Raw genomic sequence first — 18,537 nt, 5'->3', positions numbered from 1 at the left:
GTTTTACAATTTCTCTAAGTATGTTTCTCACGAAAATTTTAACGCTTCAAGAGGAAATAGGAATGTAAGATCTTTGAGTTTTCATTTCCTCATCTTGATTTTCTTGTATTTTACATCAGTTTTGGAATTGATTTACGAGTCTATTCATAATTGAAATTCAAAGTTCTTTCTTTTCATGTGATGCAAGGAACCGTATGGGATGATGGAGGTCTCAACGTCGATAAGGAAATCAAGGATTTTCAAGACAATGGATATCCAAGGATGAAGGATTCTACAACGACCAAATCCAAGATCAAGGTGAAAGATTCAATGGGATCAAGGCAAGATGATGTTCGAGATGAAGGATTCCAAATGTGAACATGGAAGTATGAAAAGGACAAGCTCAGGAAACATTAAGAAGGATTGCTATGAAGATGAAGAAGAACATTCAAGGAGATGATGTGATTTAGGAATATGAACCATCACAATCGATCAAAAGACTAGATAATGTTGAGTATCAAGAGATATTGCTAGAGATGCGAGGACCTTTTGTTGATGAAAGATGAAAGTTTACAACAAGATGTACATGTTGAGGTGGCGCCCATTCATCATCAACTAATCGGATAATTCAAGGTCAATTTGTCCAAGTTCATTGAACGTGACTCCTACAAAGAGGGAAGCTCTTCTTTCGAAACTTATTCTTAGCAAGAGTAGTTTTGAGAGTTAGAGTCCTCTTGGTTGCCTCTTGTCATGATGTAGGCGCAAAGTCTTTGACCAAGCTCCTTAGTGTCTTCGTCAACCCTTCCATGAACAACACAACCAATCTTGTTTCTGTGACATCAAGCAACATAATAACTAGTTTCTGAAAATCAGCAATATAGCTTTCAATAGTGCCATATTGCTTGAGTTGGACCAACTCACAAAAATGCACCTTTGGGTCCTTTCTGTTAAACTTCTCCATCAGTTTCTTATTAAAGTCATCATATGAGTTTATGAGAGTGTGACCTTGAGTAACTAACCCATAGTACCACCCCTCATGGGCAACTCCTTCAAGATGAAGAGTTGCAAATTTAATGGCATCATCCTTCGAAATGGGCCTCAAGGACATGTAGCCAACTCTTGAATCTATGCACAACTCCTATCTGCCCCACTTTTGGATCTCTTCTGATTCATGAAATGATTAAGGGGCAATTCATTCCTAATCTCTTGAGGAAGAGTTTGGTACTTAGCATAGTGTGCAATGATGTCATCAACTCTTGGCACTTTCATTTTTGGCCTATGAATCTCTTCTTCTCTTCTGATAAAGGTTGGCTGAAATGGCCTAACTGTAGAATCCCTTGTAGTTCTAGCACACTGATTTACATTGTATGCTGATTTGTAGTTCTTGACATACCTTCATCACCATTTATTTTGTTAGCGACTGGTCATAGTTTGGTCCATCTTTGTAATCAACTATGCTATCATGTCCATCATTACATCAAATTTTCTTTCAGCCACCATATCATCAATATTATCACCCATTTCATTCCTTTTCCCTTTTTTTGTTTTATTTCTCTCTACTATTTTTTGAACACCCTTTGCGGTCTAATTTTCAACACTATCCTTAGGAACTGATTACTGAACTAAGTTCAGATGGAACTGAAATTGTTTTCTGAACTCTCTCTAGTAGTATCTTTTTTCTGTCATTGGGATGCATGAGATAACAAACACCGCATGACAAAATTAGCTCAGCAGCTCTAATACCATTGTGACAACCCACCCTGTTTTTTGGATGTAGAAAATTCATATGCAATCTCTTAAACACTTTTTGATCACCTAGATCCTGGAGTGAGCAAAGTGAGAGCATACGGTGCTTCCAACCACACAGCTATTCTAAATGAAGGCAATTACAAAATAATGTGGTGTCAAGTCGACTACAATACAAAGGTGGTAGAGCTATCCTAATTAACACCTCTTCAATGGACTGCGTAAATGCAATGCAAGTCAGTGGCAGAATGTCTAAGCTTGACATAGACCAAAATGGTCAATAACACTAACTTGTTCAATTGCAAATGGGTCGAATGATAATGCTATAAAAATTGGCAGTAAACCATCCAGTTTTTACATTATGAAATGCATTACAAAAAACATAAATATGAATTCAACTGCTACAGCACAAAGATTTATTATTTGATCAGATATATAACACTGTTGCAAGTATTGTCTCAAATCACTATCAAATAATGAATATCATGCTGCTCACCAATTGTAGATAGGAGTTAAGCTGAAATGCACATGGCCCAGCTGAATAAGACTGCCCAAACACATTTCAAACTCAAATACAACTCTACTATCTGCCTTTGTTACTGATTAACACTATAAATCAAGACTCAATGTAATGGCCCCACTTTGAAATAGAATTTAATAATAAATAATAATAATAAAGTTAAAATACAAAAGAATAAAAAATAAAAATAAAATTAAAATATAAAAGAATATAATGAAATGTAATTAAAATTTAATTGAGTTGATGAATGGCCAAAAGACATGAAAAGAAAAGTTGTGAATCCCTCAAACATGAGATATAAAAGGGAGAAGAGAACCTCATTTGAGGGGGGAATATGGAAGAGAATAAGAAGTGCAGATCGGATTTAAACAAGTGCGGATCTGATTTAAATAAGAAGTGCTGATCTGATAAGGCAACAACGAGGAGGCAGGACCCTTTAAATGGATGTCTCTTTTCCAAGAGATGTGTCTCCTCAATAAAATAGGATAGTATAAAATGATATGGAATGAAGGGAGGAAGAAAACACACTCGCAGCGAATCATCGACACATAAAAATCAGTCCAGCAGGTGGGACATTTGGAAGCGGGACAAATTCATCAAGCAGATCGTCCAACAAAGAAGCATTTTCCCATATGCTAGGGAATATCAATAACAAGGGAAACCAGTCCAATTCATCACAGCAGAACTCTAGTCATTTCAGCTTATTATTATCAGATATATATATTCAGTAGTATACTTGATATTTCTGTCAATCATTGTCTTATGTATGTATACATGTTGTTTATGCCTAATAAAGAATGTTTAAGTAATGTCCTTATGAAAGAATATGAGATGTGCTTGATTGATTGAAACCCACCTTGTAGGAAGGGCCTCAGGTGTAAGCAAAAGGCGTATACAAGGCTAAGTAAATAAGCCTTTCTAGAGTTGACTATAATGGCTCGTAGGACTAGAGGGCACTTACGTAGAGAGCCAAGTAACCCACTTACGACCCCCACCCAAAGTCCACTAGATGGCAAGTGTCTTTAGGGAGATGAGACATTGATGGGGAAACCAGATACAAGACGTCAAGCAAGAGGGCTATGGTAGACATCCACTCTTGGGCTTGGTGTAGAAATGGCTTTGGACGGACCTATTGGTGTTTGTTTTATCACCTACCAAACATTAGGATAGGATACCTGAAGGTATTCTATCCTCTCTTGAAAAATCACTACTGATTCCAAGGTCTATATGTGCGAACAAGCGACTTTCATGGAATAGCTTCTTGGGTAGTGTATGCTGAAATTTCAAGGGGGACTTACGTTTGACAAGTATCTTGAACTGCTGGACTTAAATGGATTTAGCAATTTTAGGCTCTTCTTTTTTTTGGGGGGGAATTTTTTGGGATTGAGACTTTCAAAAGAAATGGAAAAAGGGAGATAGGGTTCAGGAAGGCTAATCTAATCCTACGAATTTTGGAGAGGGTATCAACTGGGTGCCCTCGAGAAACCAAACCTTGCTTCGCCACACTAGGGACAACTACACAAGGCCGGTGCAATCTTCAATGGGTTGTGCTTATGATCGAGATGTTGGGATGCACAGGGGATGGGCTCAGACTAACTTTGCACAGTGAGATGGAAATCATCCATACACCAAAAGTATGAGCGGAGATACACCATCAATTGACACTTATCAAATCCTTCATTCAAATTAACAACAATGAAAGCAAATCTAAATTATTTCTAACTAAGTGTTGAGGCAATTGAAACCATGCAAATCATTCAAATAATAGAGATTACAAAGCAGCACACATGCAATATATTATCTGGAAATGACCTTAAGCAACAATACATCAAAAACCTCACACTTTTCAAATGAGAGGAGGCAACCTTATATAGTTTCTCAAAAATAAATGAACGACTGAGATCAAACAGTGATCAAGGGCCAAGATTGAAAGTCCTAAACCCTAATTAGGGTTTCCCGAAATACTATCAGTTCAAGCAAACGAAAGAGTGACAAGTGGCATAGCTGCCAATTTTACTGAGGTGAGTGGCCACTTTCCTCTTTCAAAGATTCAACGTTTCTGGACACCATGAGCTTGACCTCCTCCATGGTGACACTTGGCAAACCGCCAATTTGGAAGTTGATGAGATCCACATCGTCGGCGCATGTGGCAAGGATGCCTTCCCACTCTACTGCTTGGGTGAGGAAGTTGTCATCGATGGAGAGGAAGTTTGCAATCTTCGAAAGATCGCCTTTGTTAATCATCCCTGAATCTCGGAAGAAGCTTGCCTGAATCCTGGCTCTCAGGTTCTTTGCTTGTAAATGCTTTTCCCTTAGGCTTTCCTTATACCAGATCTCTGACGCCACATGGAATACCTTGCCCAGGATCTCTCTAACCCTTGCCTTTGTCTCAAAACACTTGGTCTTGGATTTCTTCAAAACCTCAATCCGAGTGACCAGAGCATAGTACCATGTGTCGAAGTCGTACCTGTCTCCTGTTTGTATGATGCCTGCATCCACTAAGCTCTTCTTTGACATGCCTCGGATAACCTTCAGGTGAGGGAGTATTTCATTTTGAATTTCATCCACTTCTTCCCAATTGGATGCTAGATCCTGGATACAATCAATCAACAAAGAAGTTGCCTCATGAGTTGATACTAAGTTTTCTACCAGGGTGTCAGCACGTATCACGACATCTGAAATCCACTCCTTTTCTTGAGTGTATGATCCCTTCATCTCATCATAGTCCTTCATTGATCCCTACTGAAGAGGCTGTGGTGGAGTAGCTGGGACTTCATGGTTGAGCGGGCTGGTAAGATGGAGAACATACTTCCTCCACTGCTGGTTCTCTTCTTCCACTTTCTTCCTCTTTTCTTTCTCATGAGCCAGCCTCGTCTTTAGAACGTTACAGGAGTCGTCAAAATATTGGATCTCCTGGTCCTGGGTAGGCTTACCCATCTCTATGGTGGTAATCTTGTAGTCATCTGCGGTGACATTGTCCCTAGTCTTCCCTTCTTTGGGCACTGCTATCTGGACTGTCCTGAATCCGGCACTGTCTCTCTGAATCAGGGAGAACTTCCTGGCTGGTTTGGGCGGTTTAGCTATGGCAGGTTCATTCACCTTCTCCAAGAATGCTGCGATAACCTCCTCGGTTGAGTGGACATCCTTGGGAACCTTGGCCTTTATCCTTGCTCTCAGCCAATTAGGAATGGTTGATTGTTCTACAGTGTTCCGATCAAACTCATCGTCTGCTTCTCTAGGGTTCGCTGGTATGCTATCCAAGAAGATTGTAGGGGCTTCATCTTGCCCCCTGTTTGGAGTTCGGAAGACCTTCTCCACCACTTCCTCAACTGGCTGGGAAAGCACTCTTACTTCATCATCACTCACATAGATGTTCATCTCTTGTTCCCCAATTGTACTTTGATCAGGCGCAATGGAAGCAACACTTAGGATGGAGTGACTTTCGCTGGATTCTCTTCTCTCAACTACAACCCTTTTCCTTGTGCACTTTGTGGAGCTTCCACCCAACTCCTTTCTCTTTCGAGATCCAACACTTTCCGGATTTCGAGCATTACCAGCGGAGGTACAAGGGTGGACGGACAGAGTATCATCCACTCCCATTAATTCATAAGTTAGAACCACACCTTTGGCCTTCAACTGTTTTGTCTTTTCAGACACCCACCACCTTGAGTACTCAACCACCGACCTCATGAGGTCTGCTAGATCTGATTTTTCTCCCTCTGTCCAATCTATCAAGACTAAAGGTTCATTCTTCATCTTCTCAAAGCCCGGCTACTAAAGTTCTAGGCTTTCTTCCACCTGATCGACAATTTTGAACACTTCCGTTGCTCTCACCATACTTAAAGGAATTCTTGACCATAACCTCTTCCGGATCTCGAAACTATCGCCTGCATTAGCCCAGTAGTCTTCCAGATCCAGTCTGTGCTCAAACGTTGTCCCTTCGATCTTCTTTATCCTATGGAATGGATCGAAATCTTTTCTTGCCTTGTATTGGTAGAAGGGATACCAGGCCAGTTCTTTCTCAGCAGTAGCTGCAGCCTGTGATGATGGACATGTTTCCAGCCCATTACCAATTGTAAGTGAGGATGTCCCTGCCTTCTTCTGCTTATCTCTTTGAATCACTATATACTCCTCCAATTGTCTCACATCCTCGAGCAACACCACTCGGTTGGTAGGGTAAGCTAGAAGCTTGTATGGAGACCCAGAGAATCCCTGAATTCGGAGGTAAGTGAACTTTGGATATTGGATGTACCAACACCCGAACCGATCGATGAAGTCCATAGACTCTTGAGAGAGCGTTTGGTGCAGGCCACCTTGAAGGGTCCGGGTAATGTGCATCAGGAAGGCATCATTCACCCTTTTGAAATGGAACTTCTCCTCTATATGGAGCTGGGGATAGCAATCATATACCGGAAATTGGTTCTCCTTGTTCCCAACTTCTCCTCTACAAGTGAGACCTTTGTACCTGTAGGTCCTGGCTAAAGAATAGAACAAGTAAGAACTCATGAAGAAAGTCCTATTCGCCTCTAGATTCCTTAGCTGGCTGTGTAGGTTGTCGCTGATCATACGGGCCCAGTCTATCATTTTTACTCCATTAGTTATTTCGTTAATGAAATAATACATCCAGGGTTCGAATGGAGCTCCCTGAGGATTTCCTATTATTCTATTGAGCAAGACAATCATGTCCCCAGTGTCCTCCTTGAAGTATGCTCGCACTAGGCTCTTTCTCTGGAGTTTAGAGGCGCCCTTCCTCGGCTTGTCTAGCCAGGAATGATTAACTATGGCATCATATTCTTCCAGGTGATCGTGGTACAAACTGTCAGCTTCGTCCTTGGTCATATATACTGCATTGTGGTACTCAGGGATCCTGAAGGCCTCTCTGATGGCCTCATCACTGACATTCGCCAACACTCTTCCATCAGGTGCAACAATATCCTTATTGATGGGGTTGTAGTGTTTGGCACATTCAACTACTAGTTCATTGCACTGCATGGTGGGGAGGAAGCCGACAATGTGCACGATACCACTCTTCATCATTTTTCGCGCAATGGTGGTAGGCACAAGGTTGTCCAGACCAAACATTTGCTTCTTAAACTCCCTCAGATTGATGTGTCCGAGGTTGGTGGCGCTGATGTTCTTCCACCTGGAAGTCATCCTTGACTTTGGAGGAGCATCTTTATCTACCTGGAACATCATGGTGCTTAAGACCTGCAGATGAATGATGAAAACTTTAAGTTAGAAAATTTCTGCAGAATTTCGAAAAAAATAACGGGGCCGCGAAATGGCTAGGTGTTGGAAATTTTTCCATTTTTCACTCTCATACTTGGCCACAAAAATTGAATTTTCACCTCTAGACCCTCAGCCTTGAGGTCGGTTGAAGTCACCATCAAGTGTCAAAACTTCAAAAAAAATTTCATACTTAGCCAAAAAAAAATGATTTTCTTTCTCCAAAATTTTCAAAAAAAAATCATTTATAAAATTCTAGAAAATATTCAGAAAATTCACAATTTTAATTTCACCTCTGACTTGGATAGGAATAAGGCCAGACTTTTCTCCAAAATATTGAGAAAATTCAGAAAAGATGCCTTTCTCCAGAAATCTGTAAGCCTTCTGCCAAAAATATTATCCCACTTCCAGCAATATCTAGAATTTCCTCCAGATGATCTTCAAACTGACATACTTTACTAAGCTCTCCTTAGTAATTTTGAACTTATTGGTGTAATAATGAATTTGATAATGAAGTATTTGTAGACAAGGTTTAAGCAAAACCCCTAAAATCATCCAACTCATACTTTAATTCTAAAAAAAACTTTCCATTTTGATTTAAGTTTGAAGATATTCATTAATCTTCCAATATTCCCTTTCAAAAAAAAACTTTCCATTTTGAATTATTATCTCAATAACTTTTTAATATTCTCTCAATATTCTCAAAAAAAACTTTCCATTTTGGATTTATTTTGAGGATTTTTTTTTTATTTAGATATTTCTTCATTTTGGATTTAATTTTGAAATCTCTGTGGATTTTGGGACATCATGTTGACTTTGTTTGCCCTTCCATGTGTCGGTTGATTTTTCGAATTTTATCTCCATCTTTTTCAAATTTTGGCGGACTTTGCCAACCTCTCCAAGGTATGGCAGACTTTGGCTAGAACTCCTTCATGGCCTCCATTAAAGTGAAAATTTGACTAAGGCATTGGGGCGGACTTTGACCCTTGCTCCCACATGACCTCCATCAGGGTGGGGCGGACTTTAGCCTTAGCACCTTCATGGTCTCCTTCCTCCTTGGGTGGACTTCAACCTTAGCACCCATGTGACCTCTCCAACCTTGGGCGGACTTCAACCGTAGCCCCTTCATGGCTTCTTAAGCTTTGGCGGACTTTGGCTTGGCCTCTTCATGGCCCCCATTAAAGTGAAAATTTGACTAAGGCATTGGGGCGGACTTTGACTCTTGCTCCCACATGGCCTCCTTTTCCTTGGCGGACTTTGGTGTTGATTCCTCCATGGCCTCTCTAGGTGGGGCGGACTTTGGAGTAGGCACCCTCAAGGTCTCCATCATCCTGGCGGACTTTGGCTATGACACCCATGGACCCTCCTAGCCTATGGCGAACTTTGGAGGTTGCTCCCAACACTTGGCAAGCTTGGGCGGACTTTGTTGTTAGCTCCCACATGACTATGGTGGACTTTGGTATCTTCTCCATCTTGGGCGGACTTTGGCTATGACACCCATGGCCTCCAAACTCATGGCGGACTTTGGGCTTAGCACCCATGTGACCCCCCAAACTTTGGCGGACTTGGGAGAGTGCTCCTCCTTGGGCGGACTTTGGCGTTAGCTCCTTCATGGTCTCTTCCCTCTTTGGGCGGACTTCAACCTTAGCACCCATGTGACCTCTCCCACCTTGGGCGGACTTCAACCTTAGCCCCTTCACGGCTTCTTAAGCTTTGGCGGTCTTTGGCTTGGCCTCTTCATGGCCCCTTCAACCTATGGCGGACTTTGGAGTAGGCACACATGTGACCTCCATTGGCATGGCAGACTTTAACCTTAGTACCCACATGACCTCCATTATGCAGGGCGGACTTGGAGCTTGGCACCCACACAGCCTCTTCAGCCTTGGGCGGACTTCAACCCTTGCTCCTCCATGGTCTCTTTAGGTGGGGCAGACTTTAGAGTGGGCACCCATGTGACCTCTAAACTCATGGCGGACTTTAGGTAAGGCACCCACATGGCCTCCCTAAGGCATGGCGGACTTTGATGAGAGCACCCACATAGCCTCCTAAGGCATGGCGGACTTCATGCAAGGCTCCTTCATGGCCTCTTCAACCTTCATGATGGGGTTTGAACCTGCAAAAACACTTCAAAACCCTTGTTAGCCAGACTTAGAAGAATTTTCAAAGAAATTTCAAAATTTCACAGCTTAATCTAATTTAATCGGATTAACTTGAAATCTGAAATCCATGCTTAGGTGGATCATCTGAAGCAGCAAAAAGCCTAAAATCTAGGGATTCAGCTTTTTTAGGTCAAAACTTGGAATTTTTGAGTTCTGATCGAGGCTGGTCAGTAGTACAAGTGTAAACCCTAGGTTTGCATCCCGAAAAAAGCAAAAAAAGCCTAAAATCTAGGGATTCAGCTTTTTTAGGTCAAAACTTGGAATTTTTGAGTTCCGGTCGAAGCAGGTCAGTGGCACAAGTGTAAACCCTAGGTTTGCATCCCGAAAAAGCAAAAAGCCTAAAATCTAGGGATTTAGCTTTTTTAGGTCAAAACTTGGAATTTTCGAGTTCCGGTTGAAGCAGGTCAGTGGTGCAAGTGTAAACCCTACGTCTGCATCCCGAAAAAGAAAAAAGAAGACATCCCTAAAATCTAGGGAAAACTTTCTAAAAATAGCCATACTGGGGATTGGGATAAAAATGCCAAAAACAAAACTTCCTAAAAAATAGGAAAAAGCAAAAAAGCAAACTTTCTAAAAATAGAAAGTTGTCCAAAATAGTCCAAATCAATTGCGATCTTTGTTCTTTGGCCTCTCCAAGCACTCTGGTGGTGTTCATACTTCGAAATCACATAACTTGCAAAAACTAACTTTCAATTGTCAGGGCCTGGAATGCTCTGAATTGGACAAGGCTTGGTGAAACTGCAGCAAAAGGTCATAGGATACTAACAAAATCCTAGAAAGAAGGAAAAGAGAGGGTCCCCATTTGCAATGGGGCGATGTGTGAAAAAGGTCACAACAGGACCCATCATGTCCCTTCTCCCAAACCTTAATATGCTTGCATTATTGATAATCTATGAATATGATGTAATTGCCTAATCCTAATGATTAAACATATATATGTGTATATTTGCATATGTTGTTCATGTTGTGATTGCAGGATTCAAATCTAGGAATGCATCATTAAAGATATATTTATTTGGTAAGACGTAACCCTAAACCTAAATTGTTACAATTGTGATTTTAGGGAAAATTCTAGAGAAAACTGGGAAGGGGACATTACACTGAACAGCAAGGATAACACTAAAAAATTCATACCAAAATGCCCAACATATGAACTGGTAAACCACACTAAATTCACTCCAAACTGAATCAAATCATACTAAAGTGTTGTCATATTCTTTAATCTCAGAATTCTTGTACAATAGAGTGCAAACTCATTAAAACGTACAATATTCACCAATGACCATCTATTTTAGAATTTGTATCAACAAATAACCTTTAGTTGCCAATAATTAAGGTGTTTTGAGCACTCAAACAAGGGCAATTCAGCTCCACAATTACACACCCTGTTATGGCCCTCCTCTAAGGTGTACAACCCCTTGATATCTCTATAATTTCTACTTGAAAGTGTAGGGCCTGTTGTCACAAAATAGGGATAACAAAAACAGTAGAGTAAACTCCATTTGCTGGTCAAAACATGTAATTAGCAACAGTACGATCTGCTAGGAAAAGTTTGGCCATAATCGGATTGTACAGTCCACTCCAAAACTCTCCTCAACCACTGCACAAAACTCACAGAAGCAACATCAATAACACTTGCAAATTAAAACTCATAAAAAACATCAAATACAGTGAAATCTCAAACATTCGGAAAGAACTCAACTTGTAGCACAAATGTGATCTCACAGTGAAATCACCAAATCTAGTTAGGAGGGTTTTTGTCCACAAAATTGGTATTTGTAGAGGGTTTTTGTCTGCAAAACTGGTATTTCTAGAGGGTTTTTGTCCTCGAGAAATATGAGAAGAACTAAGATCTCACTCAAAACAAATAGCAAATAAGAAATTGGTAACCCTTTTTAGTCCACAACTTTTTTTATAAGCTTGTGGGTGAATAAAATATTATTATCCTTTTTTAACTCCATATTCCACTTTAATTTTTAAAAACATTTTAAATGGGCAAATTTTCACTTTTTCCCCCTTGAGCCTAGTGCCACCTTTTTTGCACAATTCAAAGTCACTTTTTGAATAATTAAATTTAAACTGTCAATATAAGATATTAAATGTATCCTTTTTGACAACTGAATTATTTAAATTATTTTCCTTTTCCAAATGTCATTTAGCTTATGAGAAAGTTTGGAAAATAAGCTAATGGCCAAATGTGAAAAGCGGACATTACAATTTGCCTGGAAGTTAATTTCTTTTTAATTATTATTATTATTATTATCTCAAAATTCTAATATTTGATTGCATTTTCTAGTTTTTCAATTAAGTGCAAAAGTCTAGAGATGAAATGTGTGTCATTTCTGTTTATTTATGCCATATGGTAGTAATGGAGAGGAATAACACACCATAGGATGTTCATGTTTCAGTTTTGACTTAGTTAATGGCCATGTATGCCTTACTTGGAAACCCTGTTTTTTTTTTTAAGTTCCTAGAACTTGTATACCTTATTTTTAAAACTCAATCTCGAGAAAGACTCAACAGCCCAAAAATTTGGACTTAAGACTATAAAGTATAAACACAACCCAACAATAAACTCGGCAAATAAAAAATATGCATACAGAAATTTATAAAAAAAAATAACTTGAAAAATACTAGTAAAATCATAATACTTGAATTTAGAGATTGCATAACTGGGAAATTGTCAAAAAATCATTTAAATCCATGACAAGGAAATAAAACTGTAAGAACTTGAAAAACAAATTAAAAAAGGAATTTAGAACTATGGTGTATAGTATATATTGTTACTCTTTTGTTCCTTTGGCTCTCTGCTGAAGAAAAAAAGAAACAATGTTGATAAAAGTCCTGTTGATTTAAAGTAACATAAATCATATCCCCTCTCATCTGTTCTGAAAAAATCTTGGAAATCTTATGTCAATATACTTTATCTCAAGTATTTAATAACATGAACCATGGGGACCCCTAGAGAACACCAGAAAGTTTAAACTGGAAGGTTGAAGACAATTCTTGAACTTATTTGGCACGTCATGATATTAGTGCACACAATAGGTAACCATCATAGTGTTATGCCTATGTATGAAATTGTTTGACACACTTGACACTTTGTTTTTGTTTATGAGTGTTTAACATGTCTGATGCTCTGTCTTCTTTAAAGACATTAGCTCTTCACAGTCAATATATATTAGAAAATAGGTGTGTAGAAAAATTATGTAATTAATTTTCAATCCATAAGCTTTTGTTTCCAAATCTGTTACTTTTTATCTAGAAGGCTTTTCTTATACTCTTATTTTGTCTTAATTGTTTGATACTTGAGTCATTTGTTGACATTAGATATTTCTTATTTTCTTTCGTCCTAAATTTGGAGCTTTCTAGATACTTTTTAGCTATAATTTCACTTTTCAAATGAGGTTAATCTGGCATTCTATATTTTGTGGGAGAATGTTCCATCAACAAGTGCTCACAGTTTCCTATTAGCAATTTGGATTGATATGACATGATCTGATGCTATTGTGGACTTTGATTTTTGCTGAATGAAATGAGAAGAATTTAAATCAGTTTTCTGTACAATGCAGGAAAATAACTGAACGCCAACGGTCAATTCTTGAAGAGATTGCAAGGGATGAAGCCACTCAAGGTGAAGATATGTTTCTGGAAGGAAGCTGGTGAGTAGGTCAGTTAATTTTTATTTATTATAATATTTTTTTTTGGTAGATAAATCACTATGAAGGGGTAACACCCATATTTTATTGGAAATAAAATTTACAGGTTAATCCATCAGCATTCCACATTTTGCTGTTCTATTCTCCTAAACTTCTACCCTTGTTCATCATATACATGTATATGTCTATGCCCTCCCCCTATATCAGCCTCCACGCCACAAAATTGGAGGCATATAAACATATATTTCCATTACTAGTCACTGCAGACAAAATGGTGACCGTGTCTTCATCCTATCTTATTATAGTATTAAACTATACTATATTTGACTACACAACAAAAAGGTAGGGGAAGACATTGCCAAAACTTGATTCCACACGGCCCACCATGCTATTCTTCTTCCCTTAGCCTTTTAATTGCTAAGGCTCTGGCCACCACAGGGCATTCTGGCCCGCATGCATCATGGACCGTGGTGCTCGCAATCTCAAGGGGGTCGCGCGTATTTGATTTCTACCCATTCCTCTTCTTGGAGGACAGTCCCAAAGTCCAGGTTCATGTCTGGTTCTGGCTCATTCTCTTTCAACAAACCCCCATCTCCATGTATTCCTTCACCCACCTTTCCTCCGTGATCATCTGCATCCTAGTCAACCTCTGCAGATTTACAATACTTCTACCAATCTCCTCCTCGGGCCCTTCCAAAATGTTTGGCTCTAGGGTTCAAATAAGGGGAAATTTCCTCACCTCACCACCTTGGTCTTTCTGCATGTAGTAGTTCCATGGCTCAGAATATGCATATTTTCATCCACATTGCCCAACACCACATCAATCTCTCCCAGGAAGGCATGCTTGAACACCTTTTGACACAACACCTTGGCCCCGACCTTTGGCTCACCCGCTGTTAGCACCATGGCTAGAAACATGGTGGACACGTGTGTTTACCCTATGGTGGTGGCAGGCCGTAAGGAATTCCTTCCCCAGAATGGTCTTTACCGTGTGGATAACTAGAGGATGGCCCGTGGTAAGTATAGCCATCAATCTTTTATCAGTCACCTCCCCCAAGAAGGACATTTGCCGCTTAGTTGACTCGAGCAATATTAGTTTGTCCATTTTCTCTCCTTGTTGCTCACAGAAAATGACACACTAGGATGACACATATGCCACAACCCCCGTCGTTTTATAATCATCTGCCTTGTGTCGTCATCATGAGAGTGCAAGGCCTTTCAAATTAATTATATCTGCCATCTAGGATGATCTTTCCCAATCTAACACATAACCTTAAGAGATTTGCAACCAAGCTGTCTCACACAATTCCTCTTGTTTTCGTATTATCAATGTTGATGGCTAACAATCAGTTATTAGATTGTTTGCCACGACTATACTCTTGGCACCTATAATACGTGCCCTCGTACTTGCCTTTATTTCTTTCGGCCTATCATTTATCGAGGCTTTCCCACTCATAATTTCTCCCGTCAGATCCACCAAGTCACTTGCTAGCAACTCCTTTTACATTTTCACTCCCCCGTTGCTACCCCTTGTTGCCTATTTGCTGCTTTCTTGGAGATTTCATTTGCCAACATGTTTCCTTCCATCTACACATGCGTGAGCTTGAAATCCGTAATTTTTTTGTATTAGTATTTGTTTGCCCTCTCGGGTGAATAACTTAAAACATACAAATAAAACACGTAATGCAGAATAATAGTGCCATAGATCTCAGATAAAATATAAGAGATGTTATTCCATTCATAATCCTGTCTCACAAGTTACATTCAGAAGTATATAAAGGTACCGAGGGGGTGCGAGTGCCAACCATCGCACCGTAACTACCATCCCTCGGTTACCGACGAACAAAGACAATTACAACTTAATTAACTAGTTTTATTCGTGTACAATATTGCCGCAAACATCATCCCCCCCAAAAGAAAAGTCGTCTCCATGCGACTTACAACAAAATGGAGAATACATGGGGATTACAGAACCCAAAATAAAAAAAAACTAAGGGGGTGCAGAGGGCGTCCCTAATGAAGAAGGCGTCGGTGGTGGTGTAGCGGTGGACGCCAAGCGCCCACGGAGCTCATACACTTGCTCCGTCCTCCTCTTTAGATCCCGTTCCGCCACCATCTGCCGCTCCATGGCAGTCTTTATCATATAGGCTGCCTCCAACACCTCCTTGTCCTTCTTGTCCACACTCTCCAGTGCACTGACCAATCGAGTCTCCAATAGCTCTCTGGATGCCCTTTCCTCTTCCAACTGTATCAGCAAGGCAGACTTCTATGCTACTAAAGTGTCCATCGCTGTCTGGGTTTGTGCCATGGTAGCCTCCAGCCCCCGAAACCTGGTAGTCAGCTCCTCTCGAGCTATCACTGCTGCTACGCGCAAGTCCTCAATTGTGGTTGCCGTCTGTTGTGTCCTCCGAAGCTCAAGATAGCCTTTGCGGAAGGCCTGCTCCACCTCTCGCAACAACGACTGCATCCGGGTCTCGCCAACCCCCTCAGTGAGGTTCCAAGCCTCCAACATCGCCTGGTTCTCCGTCTCAGGCCACCCGACACACCCAAAACACCTCTCAAACTCCTCTCTGCATCCGGTGCGGGCAAAGGTCAACAGCCCCTCGATCCACTCAACCATGGCGGCATCTGCTTGGAGTGTGGCAGATGACACAAGCCGCTGTGCTCTCAGAGTCATCTCGCCAATGAATTGCTCCAACTCTCTTGTACCATGCTGTACTCCCACAGGCACCCCCTCCTCTCTGTACGGACTGGTTACTACAACCGCTGGGGATGACGCAACCCTTTGAAGCACCCTACTGCTCGGAGAACTCCCTTCCTCTAGATCAATGATATCCAAGGAATGCATGGTCCTGCCTGGAGATAGAGCGGCCTCTCCCGCCGGTGCCATAGGGGTAAGCTGGTAACGGCTCAACCAGACACTGAGGTCATCATGAAGAGCGCCTGCTTCCGTCATTGCCTCCTGCATATAGCCTGGCAAACCTGGCACATCCTAGCACATCCGACACATCCGGCACATCGTGCACCATGGAAGCCTCTGCAGTCGCCAAGGTCTCCACCCGCGGTGGTGTCATCGCTATCGTCACCCGAGGCTGCCCAAAGCTAGGAACTAGCACCATGGTGACTACGCTCACTGTCCCGAATGATCGTGGCACCGCCAACTGACAAGTCTCCGGTAAGCCTGCTGGTGTAAAGTGGACCTGCACCTGCGATGCTAAAACAGACCCTTCTGTACCAGCCGATTCCACTACCTCCCCTTCAGGCAACTGGTCGCCTCTTCTTCCTGCCAACCAGAAGCTCCCTCCGCTCACCTGGGAGGTGTCTGCTGATTCTTCCCTGCCGCTATCTGCATCCTCCTCTGCATCGGACTCTTCTGTGTCAAACTCTGTGTCGGACATGGCGACCTTCTTTCTTTTTGTGCCCAAACGTGCCTCTGCGCCATGTGCCAAGACGTCCAAGTGCAACCAATAGAATATGGGCAGTTGGTCTGGTGCAACACGCCCTTGCGGCTCCAATGGCTGTGAGCCTGGGGTGATCTGTGTACGAACTGCATCCAGAAATAACCCAATGGCGTGATGGGGCATGTAAAATTTTTTGTACTGCAGGGTCATGAACTCGTCCATTCTATCTGCCAGTAGTGACGCCCAATCATATACCACCCCATTGTGCAGCCCATTCATCAACACTATCTATGCAATAGCTATGTTAGACGCACGGCTGGCACTTGTGAGGTGACTCTTCACCACGGACAACAGACATCGCCATACTCCCTTGGCAAAAAATGTTTTCTTTTCCCCTCGACTCTTGCCTACACTTTTGAGGCTATCTTTTTCTCCCTGGGTGAGGTTATCGCGCAACATCAACTGCAGTAATGTGGCATGAATTTCTGGAGATATTTTCTGTGAAGTGTATTTTTTTTTCCTTTCACCCCCGGTGTGCCAAACACTCTGGTGAACTTGCCTGCCGTGAATGAAACTGTTATCCATTGGTGTTGATAATCAAATACAGACTAGTGGCAGTGTTTGTCATAGCTGCCAATCATGGCACGCAAAACCACCTCAAAGTCCTTTATACAGAAAACTGGCATCTAGACGACCTAGTGTACCTGTGCCTAGCGAAGGCTTTTGTTTATCAAATCATCGTGAGGTGTCTTCGCCCACCAGTTCCGACAGTCTATTCCATTCAGACCTTCGAACACAATATTATCTGCTGTTACCTCATCCCTGTCCTTTGTCGCCAAGGGTTTTGGATGATGCTTCTTGCTTTTCTGACTGCTGCTCATCACGAGGCTACCTGCAATACGCACCCCAGATGGCAAAACTCGTTTGCCTGTGTCTGCACTCGCTTTTGAAGCTTTTCGCCCTCCCTGCAACTTGTCTTCTAACGGCTGTAACCGTTTTCGCCAATCTACCTTGTTCTTATTTGTGTCCATTGGTCTCGGATTAATTCTTTAATTTGCTTTTGTAGCTTTAAAACCAGTTTGCCACTTTTGCCACTTCCAACTGCCTGCTGCCACTTTTTTTTTTCTCGCTTCCAGCTGCCAGCGTTCCCTTTGCTTCTGTCGGTCGGTAGTACGGTGTATGGCAGGTGGGTGTACTTGGCGTGCGGGTGTGCCGGTGCAATCTCCTCCCTCTGAGATATTTTCCTTCTTATGGTGGCTGGGTCTGCGTTGTAATTTTTCCTTTCGGTGCTGCGTTGTAATTCTCTCCCTTCTCGCTGCATGTTTGTGCGACTGCGTATGTGTTTGTGCAGCTGCGTGGTTGTGTGGTTGCGTGTTTGTGCCTTTATGCTTTGCGTGACGGGGGTTTTATGTTTGCGTGGGCGTGGTATCCACCGCATGGTGGTGTCCACCGCTGGTGGTCCACCGTCGTTGTTGCCACTGCACGGTGGTCCCACCGTCGGTGTTGCCACTGCCGGTGGTCCCACCGTATGGTGATTCCACTGTGGCTTCCTCTTTTTATATTATATTTTATTTTTTAATTATTTCTTCTAGAGGGTCCGGGATCGGTCGCCCGTTCGTGGTACCGTTTTAATTTCGACCCATTGACGGCATCTAGTATCTTCTTCCTGTCGAGCGTCCACAACTTAATCGCCCTGTTGGTATTGACCTTGCGTACCTTGAAGGGCCCTAGCCATCGCACTTTAAATTTTCCTGGTTTGATTTCGTTCCTCCCATTGAATTTCAACACTAATTGCCCAGGAGTAAACTTCATTCGCCGAAGATGCTTGTCGTGCCAGACCTTCTGTC

General features: G+C 41.8%; 1 protein-coding gene across 3 annotated transcripts in view; it reads left to right on the top strand.

The window, feature by feature from the left end:
• The window catches only part of LOC131031554 (chaperone protein dnaJ 1, mitochondrial), a 216,897-nt gene that overhangs the window by 161,166 nt on the left and 37,194 nt on the right, over positions 1-18,537 (top strand). For 2 of the 3 annotated variants that reach the window (XR_009103056.2, XM_057962694.2), the window contains exon 18: positions 13,203-13,292. Coding sequence is in view for 2 of the 3 variants with exons in the window: in XM_057962694.2 (XP_057818677.2) it covers positions 13,203-13,292 (90 nt within the window). In the remaining variant the exon portion in view is untranslated. Of the gene's footprint in view, positions 1-13,202; positions 13,301-18,537 lie in introns of all 3 variants that reach the window. The other variant, XM_057962695.2, reaches the window with a different exon arrangement.

Source organism: Cryptomeria japonica, chromosome 8, assembly GCF_030272615.1.
Source record: "Cryptomeria japonica chromosome 8, Sugi_1.0, whole genome shotgun sequence".
NCBI lineage: Eukaryota > Viridiplantae > Streptophyta > Pinopsida > Cupressales > Cupressaceae > Cryptomeria > Cryptomeria japonica.
This window is presented reverse-complemented; position numbering and strand designations above follow the sequence as displayed.